The 19,165-nt window shown below is 38.4% G+C and overlaps 1 protein-coding gene across 5 annotated transcripts in view; it reads left to right on the top strand.

Annotated features, from left to right (window-relative positions):
- The first annotated feature begins 3,064 nt into the window (after positions 1 to 3,064).
- Positions 3,065 to 19,165, top strand: part of Mme (membrane metalloendopeptidase) — an 89,870-nt gene continuing 73,769 nt past the window's right edge. The window contains exons 1-3 of one of the 5 annotated variants that reach the window (XM_087186391.1): positions 3,065 to 3,680; positions 8,491 to 8,660; positions 9,375 to 9,410. In XM_087186391.1, the coding sequence (XP_087042517.1) occupies positions 8,501 to 8,660; positions 9,375 to 9,410 (196 nt within the window). In that variant the 5' untranslated portion in view covers positions 3,065 to 3,680; positions 8,491 to 8,500. Of the gene's footprint in view, positions 3,944 to 4,151; positions 4,347 to 5,969; positions 6,122 to 8,151; positions 8,220 to 8,490; positions 8,661 to 9,374; positions 9,411 to 19,165 lie in introns of those variants that run through there. The other 4 variants (XM_087186394.1, XM_087186390.1, XM_087186393.1 and 1 more) reach the window with 4 other exon arrangements.

Here is a 19,165-nt window from a genome sequence, read left to right on the forward strand (position 1 = left end):
AAGGGGGATTGATGGCAATACATCTTTTACTCTTATAATTTTTAATATTTAAACACTGTATTTTTCAGTCATATTGTTATTATATTGTTTGCCATTCTTTTTTTTTTTTTTGGTACCGGGGATCGAACTCCAGACCTTGTGCTTGCAAGGCAGGCACAGCACCACTGAGCTAAATCCCTGGCCCCTGCCATTCTTTTTTGCATATCAAATTTTTCATCAATTATTATTTTGTTTCATCGATTTATTCTCAAGAAGTCCCTTTAATAAGTTTCTGTGGTAATTCTATTTTCATTTGATACAGTCTAGCTAGGATTACTTTACTATAAATTTTAACTGGCAAACATTCAGGCTACACAATTAGTTTAAATTCTACCCCTACATTTATCTGATATCTGAGCTGATAGAGTTTTCACAGAAAATATTAGTTGTAAATTTACTAGCATGAATCAAGCCCCCCCCCCAAGGAAAAGTATAGTTTTGACTAAAAAAACAAACAAACAACACAAACCTATGCTTTGGCAACCATTTTGGAAAATGTTTACATTCTCTAGGAATATTAAAGCATGTAGCTTAACCCAACAATTCTACTCCTAGTTAAAGAGTGAAGGGCATAGTAGGAATGGGATTTGAATAGTATTATTTTGGATTGCCTTTGACTGAAAATATTTCTTTTCCATGTCCCAGTTTTATGTAAGATTCTCTGAACTGATTTTCCACCTTTCACTGATCTATATTTCATCTGAAGTCCCTGAGACTTACAAGCCTTGTGAAATTGAAGCATCGTGTCACTTATGTTTGGTGTGGCATCTTAGGAAGAACCATTTTCAGCAGTTGCACACCTTTTTCTTGATTCTTGGTTATCTTTGTGTTTGGCTATTGAAGTTTTCCTTTACTTTCTTACTAGCTAATTTAAAATTTCAAAAGTTGCTTATCAAGCATTTGTGAGTGTTATACACAGGGACAGTTTTGAAGGCTCTATTCAAACTGTGGCCAGAACCAAGGCATTTTATTACTAGTAAGTTATGCGAGGGCACCAGAAATTTTACCTTCTCATTCCTATAACTGACCAAACTGAGTGATCTTGGAAAAACCTCAGTAAGCCTCAGTTTTCTGATTTTACTGACTAGAAGCACATGAGGACTCTTTATCAGACCCCTTTAAAGACAAATTATCTCGAAGTTGCATAACCTCCTTAAGGAAAAGATTTAGCCTTCTTGATAAAACCTTTGTACCTCTAATGAACTTTAGTGAGATTAAGACTTGTAAACAAGAGAGTTATCCACTCATACTATTCACTATCAGCCGAAAGTCAAAATCTAAAAATAACTTTAGGCTTTTTTCTTTTGATGTACACTCTAAATTTTCCTATAACTGGCCCCACCAAGATTTTCTTCTTCTTGAAACAAGGCTGAAATAAAACTACCATGTATGTTCATAACTAATTTGAAAAGTTTTGTTAATGACTCTTTTAATAAAAAAGAAAGCATTACATTTCCAATGTTCTGATACAAATTTATCACAGAAATAAATGAGACCTTCTGATGATATTTCTGAGTGCTGGGGGTAGAGTTCAGTGGCAGAGCAAATGCTTAGCCTGCTTGAGATCCTGGGTTTGAGCCCAGCACAAAAAGAAAAAAAAAAAAAAGTATTACTAAAGTGCTATGCTATACTATTATGTTTCAAAGGAACTTTTATCTGTTTAATACTTTTGTGCAAATTAGAAAACAGAATTTAACTTAAAAAGTTCAAATAAGAAGGATAAGACCAGGGATATGATCTCAATTTGTATTTCCAGTTCCTTTAGAAATTTTTAGATTATTCTGTTTAAGCCACCTCCTCCACCAAAATTCATTATTATGTTAATCAGAGATACATTCAACTTTTAGTGCACATGACTCCAATGAAGAAACTATATCAAAAGAAGAAACAATTATTTATTTATTTATTTATTTATTTATTTGTTGGTACCGGGGATCAAACTCGGGACCTTGTGCTTGTGTGGTAGGCAGCGGAACCACTAAGCTAAATCCCTGGCCCCAAGAAAAGGTTTTTTAAATCATTTCACTTCATTGTTGATTATATAAAACTAAGTAACATTTTGGTAACTTAACGGAAAAGTAATAAAAATTAAGTACCGCAGTGTTAGAAGATCTAGATTTCTGACCAAATAAATTTGAGTGACTCACTTTTCTATGCATCATTACACTGTAAAATGAGAATTTTAGTAACTCAGCACTTGAGTACAAATGAACTGGGTTCAAGTCCCTGTTGAGACGCTTCAAAGGGTTTTAGCCAAGTTCCATATGCTTATGTGAAGAAATTACATCCATATTTTGGCTTGCTGTGCGGACTAAGCAGTGTCTGCAACATGCCCAGAGACAGAGTGCAACACAGATGTTAATCATCTAAAGACTGGTTAACTTTTTCCTGAAATGTCTTTTCATTGTATTTTACCTTTTCATTAGCATATATTACCTTTTCTTAGGAAAAAGACATAAAATTTGTTAGTATGAGGGACTCCTCTAAAGCAGTAAGTCATTTTGATGTTAAAAGATAATTTCAACTTCAGGAAAACCCAGTTTTAGAGTATTGATTCCCTAGGGTGCACGAGTGTGAGGGGTGTGTGTTTGCAATCTGTGATTCAAAGGAGAAGAGGGGTCAGTGTTAGAGCTACTTATGTATTGAGCATTGGATAACTGAATTGAAAGATCCTGAGGGAAAAAAGCAAAAATAGGGGAAATTCAGTTCTACTAAGCTGCTTGACAATTATAGTTCCAGAAGGCAGTGTTTTGTGCAAAAATATATACATTTTCTTGGGCTTTTTTCACTCCTTAAGAATCTCAGTGTCTTAAGTCAAAATAGTGTGCCGCTTGGCTGCATGGACAGTACCAAGGGTCCAGCCACTGTATAACTAATTTTTAATCACGTTTTAGTTGATTTTGCTTGTTCTCCCTTGCTCCCCATCCTCTCCTCCCCAACACACACACACACACACACACACACACACACACACACACACACACGCACTGTACTCATAAGAGTCCCTAGAGTCAGGAGATCAGTTTCACTACAGATCTTCACATCATATTGCTCTGACCAAGAAGAAAGGAAACAATGAAAAAGTAAAGAGGAAAATGAAAGAGGGAGACAAAAAGGAAACGGAGGAAATGAAAAAAAGGAGAAGGGCAAGAAAAGAACAATAAAGGAGAAAAGAAAAAAATTAATAATTGAGAAAGGAAGGAAGCTTGGATGCAGGAGGAAAGAAGCGAGAAGAGGCGAAGAAAGTGTGAGAGAGAAGCGTTATTGTAGAGGTCCGCTAGGGCGACAGACAGAATCTTTACTAACCCGCGCGACCGAATCCCGAGGATATAATGCAGTTTTCTGGAAACCCCAGCAGCTAAGCAATTCCAAGAATGTTTGGCAAAGCCCTTTTGGGAATGTTGAGGTGGGGGACTGGGAGGGGGACTTTCTCGCCGCCCCCTCACATGATGTGACAGGATTGGGAGACCTAGAGGAAGCCTTCAGGTCACCCGGGGAACTGCTCCTCGCAGGTCCTGCGGCGGCGAGGGGTGGGGGAGCGCGAGGCGCGGGGCGCGGAGATGTGCAAGTGGCGAGGCCGGACCGAGCGCAGGCGGGAGCACCCGCCCAAGTCCCCGCGCGGGATCTGCTGAGAGGCCACGGTGAGTCTCTCCGGTGAGGGTCCGAGGGATGCCCCGCTTCCCCGGTGCCCTCCCGCCCGGGCCGAGGCGGGCCGGGAAGCTCCCAGAGTCCGGCGGGCTCCGTCTGGAGCGCGCGCTGCTTGGGGCTCGCCTTGGGGACGCACAGCCCGCGGGCGCTCGGCGAGGCCCCCTGGCCGCCCTCCAGCCTGCCGCCATCGGCCCCGCGCGCTCATTGGTCGGGAAGTGTTTGCTCCGCAGCCTCCAACTTCTCCCGAATCCCACTGGTGAGTCCCGGGCGAGCAAGCCGGCACCTGGGAGCTGGGGCGCTCGGGTCTAAAGGGCGCAGGGAGCACGCAGGACGCGCGGGGCAGGGTCCGAGGGTCGGGTCCGGAGCGGCGCCGGCGCCCAGCCTCGCGGCCACGGGCGAAGGAGGCGTGCCCGGGGCGGGAGCCGCCCAGCGACCCAGGGAGTGCGGGTTGGGCTGGGGCCGCGGGGCGACTTGGAGGAGGGCTCTGCTGGTGAGGTCGGGTCGCCTCTCGTGGCTCATTTCCATAGCTCCCTGAAGCCTCAGCCTCCGGGAGTTATGCTCGGTTATCAAGATCTGCGCTACCAAATTGCACCGGGGTTGATTTGGGGGCTGGGAATTTGCCATTCCGCTGTACAGACACTGGGTGCTTTTAAAGCAAGGTTTGTTTTCATTTTGATTTCTGTCTGGGTTTTTTTTTTCCTCGTTTAACTCACTTTTCTATTTTTACTTTTCTTAACCCGAAGACCTTTTCATGATCCTGCCTCTTCCTTGTGCTTTGAACCTTGATTTCCTATTATATAATTTATGCTGAAATCGCACTAGGGTTGGTTGGCGCGGGTTGGAGGTGTTCTTGTGTAAATGGAAGTTTTTTTGTGTGTGTGCTTTTAAAAACCCTTTCCTTGCTTAACCGGTGTCAGTCTATTTGTACAATTTAAAAAGAAGGGCACTTGCACCTGAGCATCCCTCTCCAGCCTCGCGATCAAATCTATTCCTCTTCCATGAATGATTCAAATGGCAATTTTAGTAAACGGAAAACTAGTACCTGACTTGCAGCGTCAGCGTTTGGAAGCTGCTAATCGGCAAATAGGCTCTGAGGGAGTGTGTGTAGCTTCACTCCCCTGCATTTTTGCTGGATTCTAGCTCTTAGAAAAATTATTCGGGAGTTTCCTGGACTCAGCTGGGACTCTGTGGCCAGAGCTCCATACTTCCTTCAGGCCGGGGAAACATGTACAAAGTAAGGTCCAGGAAACAAGAGGATTTCTCCTGAGTCCCTTCCTCCCCAGTTTTTGCAGATACAATCTCATAGGTAGCCTGCTTTGCCTTCCTGTGCCTCAGTTTCCATTATGCACACTGTAATTACATAGCACAGTCTGATAGACTTGTACAAATAACTTCATGTTGTAATATGCTGAGAAGATGAAAAATGCTTAGGCTCAAATTTCCCTGTAACAAATCATGTACCCTTCTGGTTTCATGATTTGACAATCTGATACAGTGATAAAGTTTATGCTCAACTGATAGAAGAATTGCTGCTTCACGTGACTTTTAAATTCAGCTTATACTCAAACAAGATAATAATTTAATCTTCTGATGATGTTGGCAAGTTGAAGTTCACAGAGGTTTTGTTAAATTAGGCCCCCTAATTCTTCCTTTCTGTGGTGGTATCTACTTTTTGGAATAAGCTTTTTAACATATCCCCAGTTGAGGTTGAGGTTAACTATTTTAAGAATGTGGGGATGTTTTTCAATATACTGCTTTATGTGAAACTTAAAAGTATGAACCTTAAATTTTTTTGTATTCTTTATTCTATTGTTTTCTTGTCCCCTTCTTCTCCTGCCCCCTCCTAAAGCTGGATGTGTGTGGTTAAATTGGATATGTAAGTAACAGGGTGAGTGAGAGCTATGTTCCATCTTCAAGTTCAATATTCTGACCCCTCCGTTCTCCTTTTCTTTTCTTCCTTCCCTCCTTCCTTCTGCTTCCTCCCTCCTCTTCTCTTTCCTTCTCCTTTCCCTTTCCCTTCCCCTCCCTCCCTCCTCTCTCCCTCACTTTCTTTCTCCTCTCTCTCTCTCTCTCTCTCTCTCTCTCTCTCTCCCTCCCTCCCCTCTCTCCCTCTCTCAAGATGGGGTCCAGGCCAGTACCTTGAACTCACTGGGTAGCCCAGACTGGCCTTGAACACCTAGTGATCCTCTTGCCTCAGCCTCCCAAGTGCTGGAATTACAGGGCTGTACCACTAATCCAGGCTTTCTGACCCCTTAAAAGAAAATGAGTCATCTACGATTAACTGTAAATGAATGACAAAGTTAACTAGGAAGTTAAACTTGTAGCATTTCTACTTTTTTACACTATTGAAAAGTGGTACTTAAGGGGCCAAAGTACTTCTCTGGAAAATTTGAAAAGCATTTAGAAGACCAGAAGATGGAGAAAAACTTTGCAGGTACAATGGACCCTTGACTTATGAACTCAGTCCATTCCCAAGGGCTGTTTGTAACTCAAGTTGGTTTTAAGTCAGTACAGCTGAGATCTGGATGTTTACCTGGGTACACACTATAGATATCAAGAGGCAGATGAATCTTCCATTAACCTAATTAAATCAAGTTGTTCTTATGTTAGGCCTGTTGTAACTTGAGGATCCACTGTAATTTGAAGATGATATTGTTTTGCTGCAAGTAAAAGAACTAAGCAGTTTTAGCCATTGCCTTAATTTTTTCACAACTATTTATGCAGCTGCCTCACCTCTTTCCTCTCAAGAATAAGGAAGGGAAGCCAGGAAATAGTACTCAGAAGAAAAAAAGAAATGCTCACTTACTGGCTTAAAGCAGTGCCACAGAGCACCGCTACTTCACTCTTATAGCTGCCCTCCCCCAATCCTAAGTTTTACTTTATACACACTGGTTGACATTTCCAAGAAAGAACTTTGAAAAAGAAGAAGTGGATTTTTATGCCAGTAAAACATTTCTCTGGATTATTCCCTGAAATTATTGGAGCAGGGGAAGACATTTTTAGGGGAAATACTCAAGCAAATCTAATTAATATTTTATGTTTTTAAAGATCAGTCTCAAAATCTAAGGGGACTGAGAAAATTATTCTTTTTATTGTTTATTTCTCTGTAAGGTGTCCAGAATATTAAATTTGTTATTATCTGTCCTTTACTCAACCACCAACTCTATTTAAAAAAGAATACAATAAATGCAATTGTATATCATAACCCAAGGGGCTGTGAGACTAAGTCACCATGAGTTACATGACCATTATTTAAGGGATTTTAGCAATCATGTACATCACATTCCACTTTCATGAGTAGATACAGTTTTCATTGTCCAATTAAATGTTTTTATTTGATAGTCTGTCCTTGTTTGTAGGATTATACAATCAAGAGGCCATCATGCTTAAGACTTTGTCTCTAGTACCTTAAAGTCCAGTTGTGGTTGACTTATTAATAACTCACTGGAAAGAACAAGTGCCTAGTTATCTGCTGGATATCCCAGATCACACTGCAAGCATAGAGTCAGTTCTACTTTCTCTGGTGGCTCAGTTTCCACAAAACACATTTTCAGGGAATTATGTGCATTCAACAATGATTTTTTAGCGATAAGAGCATTTCTGAGCAGTCTCTTTATCTAAAAACCAAATTCTATGATTAATTTGTATTGAGTCATAAAGAACTAATCTGTTTTTTTAGTTGAGATCTTTTGTACAGTCCTACAGAAAAACTGAAGTGCTTTTTACGTTTTTGGGTTTTTTTTAACCTTTGGTAAGTGTATTACATAGAATCACTAGGCCTTAAAAGAAGTGATGAAATTTAATATTTTGGCTGTGTCCCTTTGATTTTCTATCCTAAATTTCTGTAATAAAATATAAAATTGCTTTTAATGCATGATAATATAGTTACATTTGTATGTTTGTGTAGGCTTGGGCCAATTACCTGGTTTCTCTGTTCCCCAATTTCTACAGTATAGAAATGGAATCTTACTATCTGCTAAGAAATATTAGATGAATTAGCATATGTAGATCATTAAGGGCTGTGACTGGCACATGGAGAGAGCTCAGTAAATGTTAGCTATGATAATACAAGTAACAATTGACACCTTGACCTGATAGTTTTTTTTCTAATCAAAATTGTTTTTCCTCTTTAAATTGCACAAACATTGATGCAATTAATATTCTCACTGCAGGGTGTAAACCAGTGACTTTTGATTCAGTGAATGATCATTTTCAGACTGTTGTCTAACCAGTTAATAGATACTCACATCAGCAGGAATAATCATCTTGAGCTTTAGAACTAAATGTTTTTACAACTCAAATAAACTACCTCAAATATTTATTCTTTTTGGGTTTTATTTGTAGTTATATTTCAGATTATTGCTTAGTCAAACCCTCAATGTATTAGTCATTGATTTTTGAGCTTATAAACCACTGAAGCAATGTGCAAAATAAACCTTCGACATCAGTCCAAAGTTCAGAAGGGTGAGTTTAAAACTTTCTTAATGATAATACAGCAAGTACTTGCTAATGAACTTCTGAAGTAACACTATGTGAGTGTCTAAGCAAGTCTTTTATTTAATTTTGTGGGGCTCTTCAAGGATATATCAAAAAAAAAGAAAAGTTGTGACTGAGACCTGTGTCATTCTTATGGCTCTGTACTTTTTGCTTTCAGTGTCAAAATTTTGACTTTTCAGCATAAAACTTTTATTTTTAATTTAAAATAATTAACTTCTTATTTTGATCCAGCACATTTGTAAAATTATGTACAGATTTTCTTTTTATGCATTTATTTATTGTTATTTGTATTTTTATTTTTGGCAGATTTTAGGTGATGGGAAGATCTGAAAGTCAGATGGATATAACTGATATCAACACTCCAAAGCCAAAGAAGAAACAGCGATGGACTCCTTTGGAGATCAGTCTCTCAGTCCTTGTCCTGCTCCTTACTATCATAGCTGTGACCATGATAGCTCTCTATGCAACGTACGATGGTGAGTTCCTCCCACTCCTGTGTAGTCAGCAATGCGAAGGAGAAGGAAATCTTCATCTCATCCTTCTGCTGCCCAGCTAGCAAATGTATTAAGGATAGACACACAGGAATGACACAAAGATTCATTTATAAAATGTAAAAGTATGTCAAAGCAGTGAGCTTTGAAAGTTCAGTGTCTTTTATGTTTGTGCTACGTTATTAATTGCCAAGTATATTTAGTGCACTTGTATTTATTTTATGAGGATTCTCATGTGTAATTTTATTTGATTAAAATATACACAGTTTTATAGCCAACTTCAGTAATAGTCATCAGGCAATTTTTGTGTGTCATTGAAATTCTAAGAAGCTTCACAGGAATTTAAGAAGTCTAATTGCAGTCTTAGAAGTTTTCACAATAGGGATTAGTATAGATTGGCTCTTTAATAGGAAACAATGATTACTGAATGATGGCTGAAACAAGTGATTATTTCAATTTAATAGGCCTGGGGCCCATTTTGTAAAGATGATAGCAATAGTTTCATAATCAAAGTCAAATCTAAGGTTTGCCTATTTTATTCCTCTGTATTATTTTCTAACTACTGATAATTATATATAATATTTAAGCAACTTCTTACTATAAGAAGTTGTGTATTTGGTAGTTTTTAAAGAAAAAAGATAAAAAGAAATTAGAAAACCTGTATTGCAAATATTTATACATTTACCCTTGTTTTTCTAGATGGTATCTGCAAGTCATCAGATTGCATAAAATCAGGTAAAAAACTGTTTTTGAATTTAGTAGTTTTATAATTAAAATGTAACGTTTAAAAATCAAATGTTAATAGATCTCTACATGTGCTGTTTTTATACTCCTACTCATTGCAGATTATTCATGTTCTCACTTTATGGTAAAGGAAATTATATATATATATATATATATTCATTGTTTGTTTGTTTGTTTCGGGTTTTTTGTTTTTTGGGACAAGGTTTTGCTATATAGTTCAGGGTAGCTTTGAGCTCACTATGTAGCCCAGGCTCACCTCAAACTCAAGGTGATTCTCCTACCTAAGCCTCCTCAGTGCTGTGATTATAGGCATGCGCCACCATGCTGAGCTCAAAATATGTTTAAGCAATAGATTAGTTTCCATATTCTGTTTGCCCTGGGATATATGGTAAGGAGGTAAAGAAATATACTTTTATTTATATGGAGCCATGTAGTTAGAGAAAGAAAATGAACGTATTATGGTGAGTATATCATTAAGTACTAAATCATTAAAGAGGTGGAAATTAAGGGAGTAACATATAGTCATGAAAGGCTGGTAGAGAAGTTGAGATTTGGAGCAAGCCTTGAAGTGGGATAAAATTTGGAAGGACAAATGCAGAAGAGGGAATTCTGATCAAGGAGAAAAAGCAATGGGGATAAATCATGCTATGGAGAAGCAGTAAAAGTATAAGCTTGATAGATATGGGCACATTATAGAAAGCCTTGAAAATCCATGTATAACCTTAATGTAATAAAGTAGAAAGAGCTTTTACTTTTTTTTTTCAAACAGAGAAATGATCAAGCAAAAGTTGAGAGATGATTGTGGGAATGCAAGACTGGATGGACTGAGAGAGAAGCAGGAAGTGTGGGAGGGCAGGAAGTGGGAGCTGCCACTGTGGGGCAGGATTCAGCCAAGGAGCCCTGCTGACTGTGCAAGGAGAGCACTGCTGAGACAACAGGCAGGGAGAACCCGATGACTCAGGAAAATGACTTGCTACATGAAATGAAGGGTGTGAGTGAGTAGAAAATGATGTCACATTTTAAAAATCCAAGGGATTGAGGAGGACAGTGGCAGCCTATCAAAAAAACAAAGAAGTCCTGCCATCTGCCTCGCAAGTGCAAGATCCCGAGAGTTCGATCCTGATCCCCAATACCAACAACAAAACCAAAAAACAAAGAAGGTAGGAGGTGAATTTGCATGTGTTTAGTCCAAGCTTGGAATAACATCCAAGAAGGCTAGACAGCAGAAAAGTAGAGGTGAGGTATAGAAAGCTGGAATTGGAATTGGGATCTGTCAACTTGTGGGTGATTAGTGGAAGCCATGGGAATCTCTGAGCTCTCAAAAGGAGAGGAGAATTACAAGCACTGAATTTATGATGACATCAATAAATTATTTGGGTACAAGGAAAATAAAAGAAAGGGAAACTGAAAAGTGTGTGGAGCTATATAAGTCATATCAATTAGAGTGTGGTGACAAAAATGACACACACAATTGTTCTTCAAGGAGAGGAAAGGTGGTAACTGAGTTCAGCATCCTGGAATGTAAATACATTCTTTATGCCCATTTACCATTTTTTATTGGCTATTCTTATCTGGGTTTCTATCATTCGCTAGACTTTGCAAGATAATGATTGGAAAATACCCAGGAGTCCTAGGTTATAGTCTAATGTCCTGAATGTGTACCGTTTGCCTTTCTCTGTTGCCTTTCTGCTGAGAGTTTGCTCTGGGTCCTATGCCGATTTGCCCAGTGGTCTGGCAGGTCCCTTTAGTAGTACCTACATTAAGGAGCAAGGTGACATTTGAAGCCTCAATCCTTAGTTGGTAAATAATGTGTAGAAATGTGGTTTTAATGGTATTTGGCTCATGAAAATGTATTTACCCTGCCTCCTTTAATTGTAGCTTAAAAATCATACCAAGCATAAAACACCTTGCAGAACTGTACCTTGGCAGAGAAATGTATACAGTAGAAATCAGTGGTTAACAAAGTTGTAGCATAGCTGTGTGTCTGTTCTATTAGCTTACAAGTTTTAGAATACTTTTGTATTCATAGTTATATTATTTTTCCTGGAGAAAAGAAATGAAGCGTTCTCCTCCCCTATACCCATATACACATCAACTTTGGCTGGTTAGAAATCTTTTCACCACAGAAAATACAAATATTACTTTTATAAGTTTCTGCAAATTAGGAAAACGCTAAGAAGAAATCTTAGACAGAAACAAGAATAAAGAATAGAGTAAATGGAAAGGAAAATAAATATGGAAAGAAATATGTTTTAAACAACATAAACTATCCTACTAGCAATTCTACAATCATGATAAAAGGTTGGGAGAGTTCTACCCTGAGCACAAAAATTCTTGAGGATTTTGCAAAAGTAAGTGTTGATACCCAAGGTGCTTAGCTGAGGTGAAAGGTAGTTCCAACTTGAATCTTTCTGCTAGAGGAAGTACATGTGCCTAAAGTCATGGCACATGTACTTTTCTCTCTGATCCTTTGAAGTCAAGAAATAGAAGTCAAGTCATGCCAAGGCAAAAACAAAATGCTACAGAAAGCTGTGGATTATCTTGAAATCTTTTAGGTGTTATGTATTTACAATCCGAGCATGTGTGATTTAAGTATTCATAAAATGCCTACAATCATTTTAATAACACATATTTTGACTTGCTTATATAGGAAATACATCAGATTGACCAGACCTAGAATAGAGCAAACAGTACTTAACAAATAACAACTTAAATCAAGGTTCGAAGCTCTACTATTAGTTTCATTACTTGCCATTTATGATTGTCAAAAATTTGGAGTTGCAGAGCTTGTATGTGATTTTTCAGACTTTTCTATGTAAGTCTAAGTCCTGAAACTGACTTCTATTGCATTATACGTTCGTAACTCAGAAAATTTCAAGAAATCTTATACTTTAAATAAATCTTATGCTTTCAAATAAACAGCAGACATTTTAGGCTGGATAATTCTTTCTTGTGGGTGCTGACACTATAGGATATTTAGCAGTATCCCTGGTCTGTACCCATCAGTATGCAGTCACATCCCTTCTGGTTGTGACAACCAAAAAATGTCTCTGGACATTACCAAATATCCCTGAAGAGCAGCAAAATAACCAGTGGCTGTGCCCCACTTGTCTAAATGATGTGAAGAGGTCATCAATGCTTTTTTGTAGTAAGCACACAATAGCCTTACAAAGATGTCCATGTCCAATTCCTAGAACTTGTGTACTATATGACAAAAGAGCCTTTAAACAGGGGACTGCCAGAGACCCCTACAGTAAGTCTCTAATCCCTACTTGCCCAGTCTGTGATGCAGACCTGAGAAAAAAATACACTAAGAGACAGAACTAAAAGAGAAAAAGCCAGGTGCCAGGTCGACCAATGCCAGTGCAACCGACAAAGGCCCTAGTCAGTCCCAAGCACTTTTATTGACAATCAGTTGGGTTAAAGGCGAACTATGAGAGGTTTTTATAGAAATTAATGTAAACAAGGCTCATAAAGGACAAGACAAAGCATTCTCAAATTCGGAACAGAACAGGAAACATATATGGTTGTAGTTAGAACATTGTCCTTCTGGTCTGAAGGTTTTAGTTGTGGGAACGGAATTTGGGTGCGAGTTACTCTGACCTCAGCGGGTAAGCTTCGGCCAGACTCACTTCTATAAACAAGCCATTTGTGGGGTTAACGCTTCACAGCCTGCCTTGGGCATAATCAGTGTTATGGTCCTCTGCAGGGGACTAAGGATTTTGGAACAGGAAGATTACCTGAATGACTTTGGTGGCCTTGCACAATCACAAGGATCCTTATAAGTGGAAGGGAAAGTTGAGTGTTGTAGTGCCCAGCATTCCAGCACTATGGGAAGCAGGAAAATCACGAGTCCATGCCCAGCCTGGACAACTTAGTGACTTCAGTAGGACCCTGTTTCAAAAACAAACAGGTAAAAAAATAAAAATAAAACAATTGGGAATGTAGCTCAGTGTGGCAGGCCTGGCATTCAATGGCTACTATCAAAAATAGATAAGATAGATACATGATAGATAGATAGATAGATAGACAGATAGATGGATGAATGATAGGAGGAAGGGAACAGAGTGTCAGAATCATAGAAGGAAATGTAGCAACAGAAGCAGGGATTGCAGTGATGCAGTTACAACCCAGGGAATGTATGCTGCCTCTACAAGCTGGAAAGTAGAATGAACGGTTGTCTCTAGAGCATCCAGAACAAACAATGCTCTGCTGACCCTTTCATTTTGACCCCAGAACTAGAAGATAATAGATTAGTCTTGTTTTAGGCCACTGAACTTGTGGTGACTTATGATGACAGCAATAGGGAACTAACGTGCCTTTCCATAATTCTTTTTTTTTTTTAATTTTTTAATTTTTTTGCTGCCTCTCTGTGCCAACTATTTTCTGGTTTCTTTTTTTAAACAATGTTATTTTATTGGTACATTTTAGGAGTGCAATATAATGACATTCATCATTGGAAATTTGCATCTTTACATAATCTCTCTTGGTTCTTATTCTTCCCCATTCCCCTGCCCTCCCTTCAACCCATCCATACCTTCCTATTTACAAAGACTTTGTTTCCTTTTTTTCATTTTCTCATATTAATTTCATTCCCTTCTTTTCTTTCCCCTACCCATCTCACTTCTCCTTCCCCTTTGCCCCTTTTCTTCCTATTTCACATTGTCTATTATACATTTTAGTCCTTATTTACACTTTCAGTTTCTCACACTAGAGAAACTATTGGGTATTTACACGTGTGTGTCCTGTTTATTTCACTTAAGAGTATCACCTCAATGTGCATTCATTTAGCTATATATGTCTCTAATTTCTCATTTTTTATGGGTGAGTAGCACTGCATTTTATTAAAACCTCCCACATTTTCTTTATCTAGTCTCCAGTTGATGGGCATTTGGGCTGTTTCCAAGTTTTAGCTATTAAAAATTGTGCTGCTATGAACATGGGTACACATATATCAGTGTGGTATGATTCTTTTAATTCTTTTGCCAAGATGCCCAGCAGGGGAATAGCTTGGTCAAATGGGACTTCCAGTCCTAGTTCTTTGAAGCATCTCCATACTGATTTCCACACTGGTTGCACCAGTCTACACTCCCACCAGCAGTGGAGCAGGGTTCCTCTTTCCCCACAGCCCTGTCAGCATTTGTTATTGGTTGATTTCATGATAGCAGCCATTCTTTCTGGAGTGAAGTGGAATCTCAGTGTTGTTTTCATTTGCATCTCTCGAATGACCAGTGATGTTGAACATTTTTTCATGTATTTATTTGCTATTTCTACTTCTTTGTCTGAGAAATGTCTGTTCGTTTCAGATGCCCATTTTTGGATTGGGTCTTTAAATTTGGGAGGTCTGATCTTTTTAAGTTCTTTATAGATTCAAGATAGTAGACCTTTGTCTGAGGAAGAGCAGGTGAAGATTTTTTCCCACATTGTGGGTTGTCTCGTCACACTGCTGGTGGTTTCTCTTGCTGTGCAGAAGCTTTTTAATAAGAAGAGATCCCACTTGTTAATTGTTTGTGCTAGGTCATGGGCAACTGAGGTTTTGTTCATAAAATCTTTTCTTACACCAATGTCTTCAAGAGTTCTACCTAACCTCTGTTCCAGGCAATTTAGCATTTCTATTTTAATATTTAGATCCTTAATCCATCTCAATTTTAGTTTAGTGCATGGTAAGAGATATAGGTCTAGTTTTAATCTTTGGCAAGTTAAAACCCAATTTTTCTAGCACCATTTATTAAAGAGGCTGTCTTTCCTCCAGTGAGGGTGTTTGGCTCCTTTATCGAAGATGAGATGGCTGAGTGTGTCTGGCATTGTTTCTGCATCTTCTAATCTGTTCCACTGGTCCTCAGGTCTGTTTCTTTGCCAGTACCATGCTGTTTTCATCACAGTGGCTTTGTAGTAGAGTTGCAGGTTGGGGACTGTGATACCCCCTGCCATATCCCTGTTACCTAGAATTACTTTTGCTATTCTGGGTCTCTTCTTGTTCCAAATGAATTTTTGGATTGTTTTCTCAAGGTCCGTGAAGTATGCTGCTGGGATTTCAATTGGGATTGCATGAATCTATATAGCAGTTTTGGAAGTATGGCCATTTTCACTATATTAATCCTTCCTACCCAGGAGCAGGGGATGTCTTTCCATTTTCTGATATCATCTTTAATCTCTCTTTTCAGAGTGCTATAGTTTCAGAAAAGAGGTCTTTGATTTCTTTTGTTAGGTTGATTCCTAGGTATTTCAGTTTTTTGGATCCCACTGTGAAAGGAATTGTTTGCTATATTTCTCTCTCAGTGAGTCTGTTATTTGTGCAGAGGAAAGCTATAGATTTTTGTGTGTTGACCTTGTATCCAGCTACTTGAGTGAATTTGGTTAAGTCTAGAAGACTTTTGGTGGAGTTCTTGGGTTCTTCTATATAGAGTATCATGTCATCTGCAAATAATGACAGTTTGACTTCTTCATTTCCTGTCTTTATTCCTTTTCTTTCTTTCTCATCTAATTGCCACGGCTAATGTTTCCAAAACTTTATTGAACTGGAGTGGTGATAGTGGACATCCTTGTCTTGTTCCTGATTTTAGTGTGAAGGATTTCAATTTTTGACCATTTAGTATGATACTGGCTGTTGGTTTTTCACAGATGGCTTTTATCAGATTGAGGTAGAGACCATCTATTCCATAATTCTATAATTCTTTTATTTTAAGACAATTTTGGAAGAGTTAAAACATGCAGACATACATACATCAGTGTTTGCTGTTAAACTGCTTTTTTTTTTTTTTTTTTTTACTAAATTGAGGTTTATAATATATAAGAATAGGGAGGAGTGTTGAATGGGTCTCTAGAGGATTGCTACAGTTTGAATGTATCATCTCCAAATTTCAGATGTTGCCAGTGTGGTGTATTAAGAGGTGGAGTAGGCAAGTGATTAGGCCATGAGGGCTCCTCCTTTATGAATAGAATTGGAGGGCCTGGAATTTAGCTCAGTGGTTCTCCTGCCTGCCTCGCAAGTGCAAGGACCCGAGTTCAATCTCTGGTACTGAAAAACAAAACAAAACAAACAAACAAACAAATAAAAGAATCGGGTACCCTAATAAAGGAACTTGACAGAGGGAATTGAGTCTCTTAGCCTTCCCACCTGCTGCTTTGTAAGCAATCAACTGGAGGTCCCTCAGCAGATGCCAGTACTGTGATCTTAGACTTCCCAGCCTCCAGAACTGTGAGGAAGCAAAGTTCTGTTCTTTATACGTTATCCAGTCTTGAGCAATTTTTTTTTTTGTACCAGGGATCGAACTACTTGAGCAATTTTTTACAGCAGCGCAAAACAGACTAAGACATGAAGTGAGTGTAATAATACATTACAGAAAGATAATAATAGGCTAATAAAATATAATAAAATTAGAGTAGAATAATACTAGATAACATTTATTGAATGTTGATGTGTCTGGTACCATTTTTAGTCTTTACGTGTATTAGCACATTTGAGCTTCATAAGGTACCTATGAGATTGGTGTCATTATTATTATCTCCTCATTATCATCATCCTCTTCCTCCTCCTTCTTTGCCTCCTTCTTTTTTTTCATATCTCCCCCTCAACTATCAGCTCAGGCTGGTTGCCACCTCTTGGGCTCAAGTAGTACTCCTGGCTCAGCCTCTTGAGTAGCTGGGACTACAGGCATGTGCTACAACACTTTATTTACATTTTCTGATGGTGGACAGACTTGGCTGGGATTCCAGTGTGGGCAGTGTGGCCCCAGAACCTGTGCTTGACCACTTCTCTGTTTTGCCTCCAAGGGGACCAGGAGTCTTTTAAACTTTTGACGTTCTATGCCCGTGTGCACAATTAGAGAGGGCATTGCTCTCCTCCCACCAGAAAGTACAGCTAAGAGACACAAGAGAGCTCTGAGAGTTAGAATACTAAAATCCCGGTGAAGAACATATCTCTTAGGCCCCCCAAACCATCTGCTTTACTAAGAACAGTAAGAAAATTTAGTACCCTAAAATACAGTAGGAATTGAAGGGTCTACATTAGTCTCTTTTACTTCGCTATAATGGAATATCTGAGGCTGAGTAACTCTATAAAGATTATTTAGCTCACAGTTGTGGAGGGACCTCTGAAAGGACAGCAGGGTGACACTTTATAAAAAATATATTTAGTATATGCTTGCAATACATAATAAATACATTCATCATGAGGGGTTGGTACATATACATATTGTATCTTTATCCTTTTTACTTCCCCTTCCCTTCCTCTCTTTTCTTTTTTTTCCTTCCTCTTCTTTGCATCTCCCAATCTCTACAAAGTCTGTCTTTCTCTTTTCTATCATCTTTATTTTATTTTGATCTTTAAATTGTTTATATTTTGGGTTTTCATTTAAGAGAAACCATGTGATATTTAACTTTCTGTGTCTGACTTATTTCATTTAGAAGTATGGGCTCAAAGTGCATTATTTTTCTAACAAATGAACCAAGTTTATCCTTCTTTGATTGATAGATAAACATCCTAGATAAACATATCTTTATAGATAAAGATATAAACATAACTTCGTAGATAGATAGATAAACATCTATCTAAACATAGATAGATAGATAGATAGATAGATAGATAGATAGATAGATAGATAGACAGATAGATGAACATTGATGGGCATACAGGCTGCTTCCATAATGTAACTATTACAAATTGTGCTGCTATAAACATGGGTATGCATGTATCACTATGATATAATGTTTTTTAACTCTTCCAAGAAGATACCCAGAAAAGGTATAGCTGAGCCAAATGGAATTTCTACATTTAGTGTTTTTGGGAATGCAGGGTGACTTTTGGGGGGTGGCAGCTCTGTTGCTAGCTTTCAGAGTAGAAGATGGGGCTATTTCATTATGTAATTAAGTTTGAAAAAACCCTTTAGGCAATAACACTGCAGGGATCTTAGTGAGAAGACCACTGAGGCACATCTTTGTTAATTTAAATATGGCATGTGCCAGTTTGGTTTGGGTGGCTTTACTGAGACAGTTCTCAAGATAATCCTGTAGCATGCTTGCCTTAAAATAATTTCCACTCCAAAATTAACATCTGTCAATCAAACTCTGTCCAAGAATGGGAGTTGATTCTATGATTCTATGATATATATTTATATATATGATATATATGTGATTATATAATATATTTATACACATTTTTTACCTTCTGGAGAATTTATCCTCAGTCATGCAGTTTTAAACATATATTCAAGGAACAGAAAAGAAGTAAATTGAATTAAGCCCTAAAGGGGGGAACCCAAATGCCTGGTATGGTTACTGGAAGTTCAAAGGTTTGTTTTACAGCTATAAAATTACCTGTTTGTAAACAGGCTGGATATGAATTCTAGTTCAGGCTGGCACAAAGACCCTGGTTTCATACTTAATGTTTTGGAGTGAGAGATGTGGAAAGATTCCTCTGCTCAGCAGCGGGGTGGCAGCATGGCTTTTGGTTTGTTATAAAATTCAAAATGATAAAAATTAATAAATTAAGAGAAAATGAAAAATAAAAAAATAAAAGACCATAAGAGGAAAGTTGCACAAGCCCTTAAGTCCTGAAATTGTCATTAAAATCATTCAGAAAAGGGGATAGGGAGGGTGGTGGTTTCTTATTTTGATCCTATTTCTGTATAAAGCATCCTCAACCCACACCCTCTGGCAAGGTGTATTAGTCAGGGTTCTCCAGAGAAGCAGAACCAATAAACCATAGACATGTAAATATATGAAGAGAACTGGCTCGTGAGATTCTG

The sequence above is a fragment of the Heterocephalus glaber genome, unplaced genomic scaffold (genome assembly GCF_053883595.1).
Source record: "Heterocephalus glaber isolate CG9 unplaced genomic scaffold, H.glaber_assembly_v1.0 deba00001504, whole genome shotgun sequence".
NCBI classification, from domain to species: Eukaryota; Metazoa; Chordata; class Mammalia; order Rodentia; family Bathyergidae; genus Heterocephalus; species Heterocephalus glaber.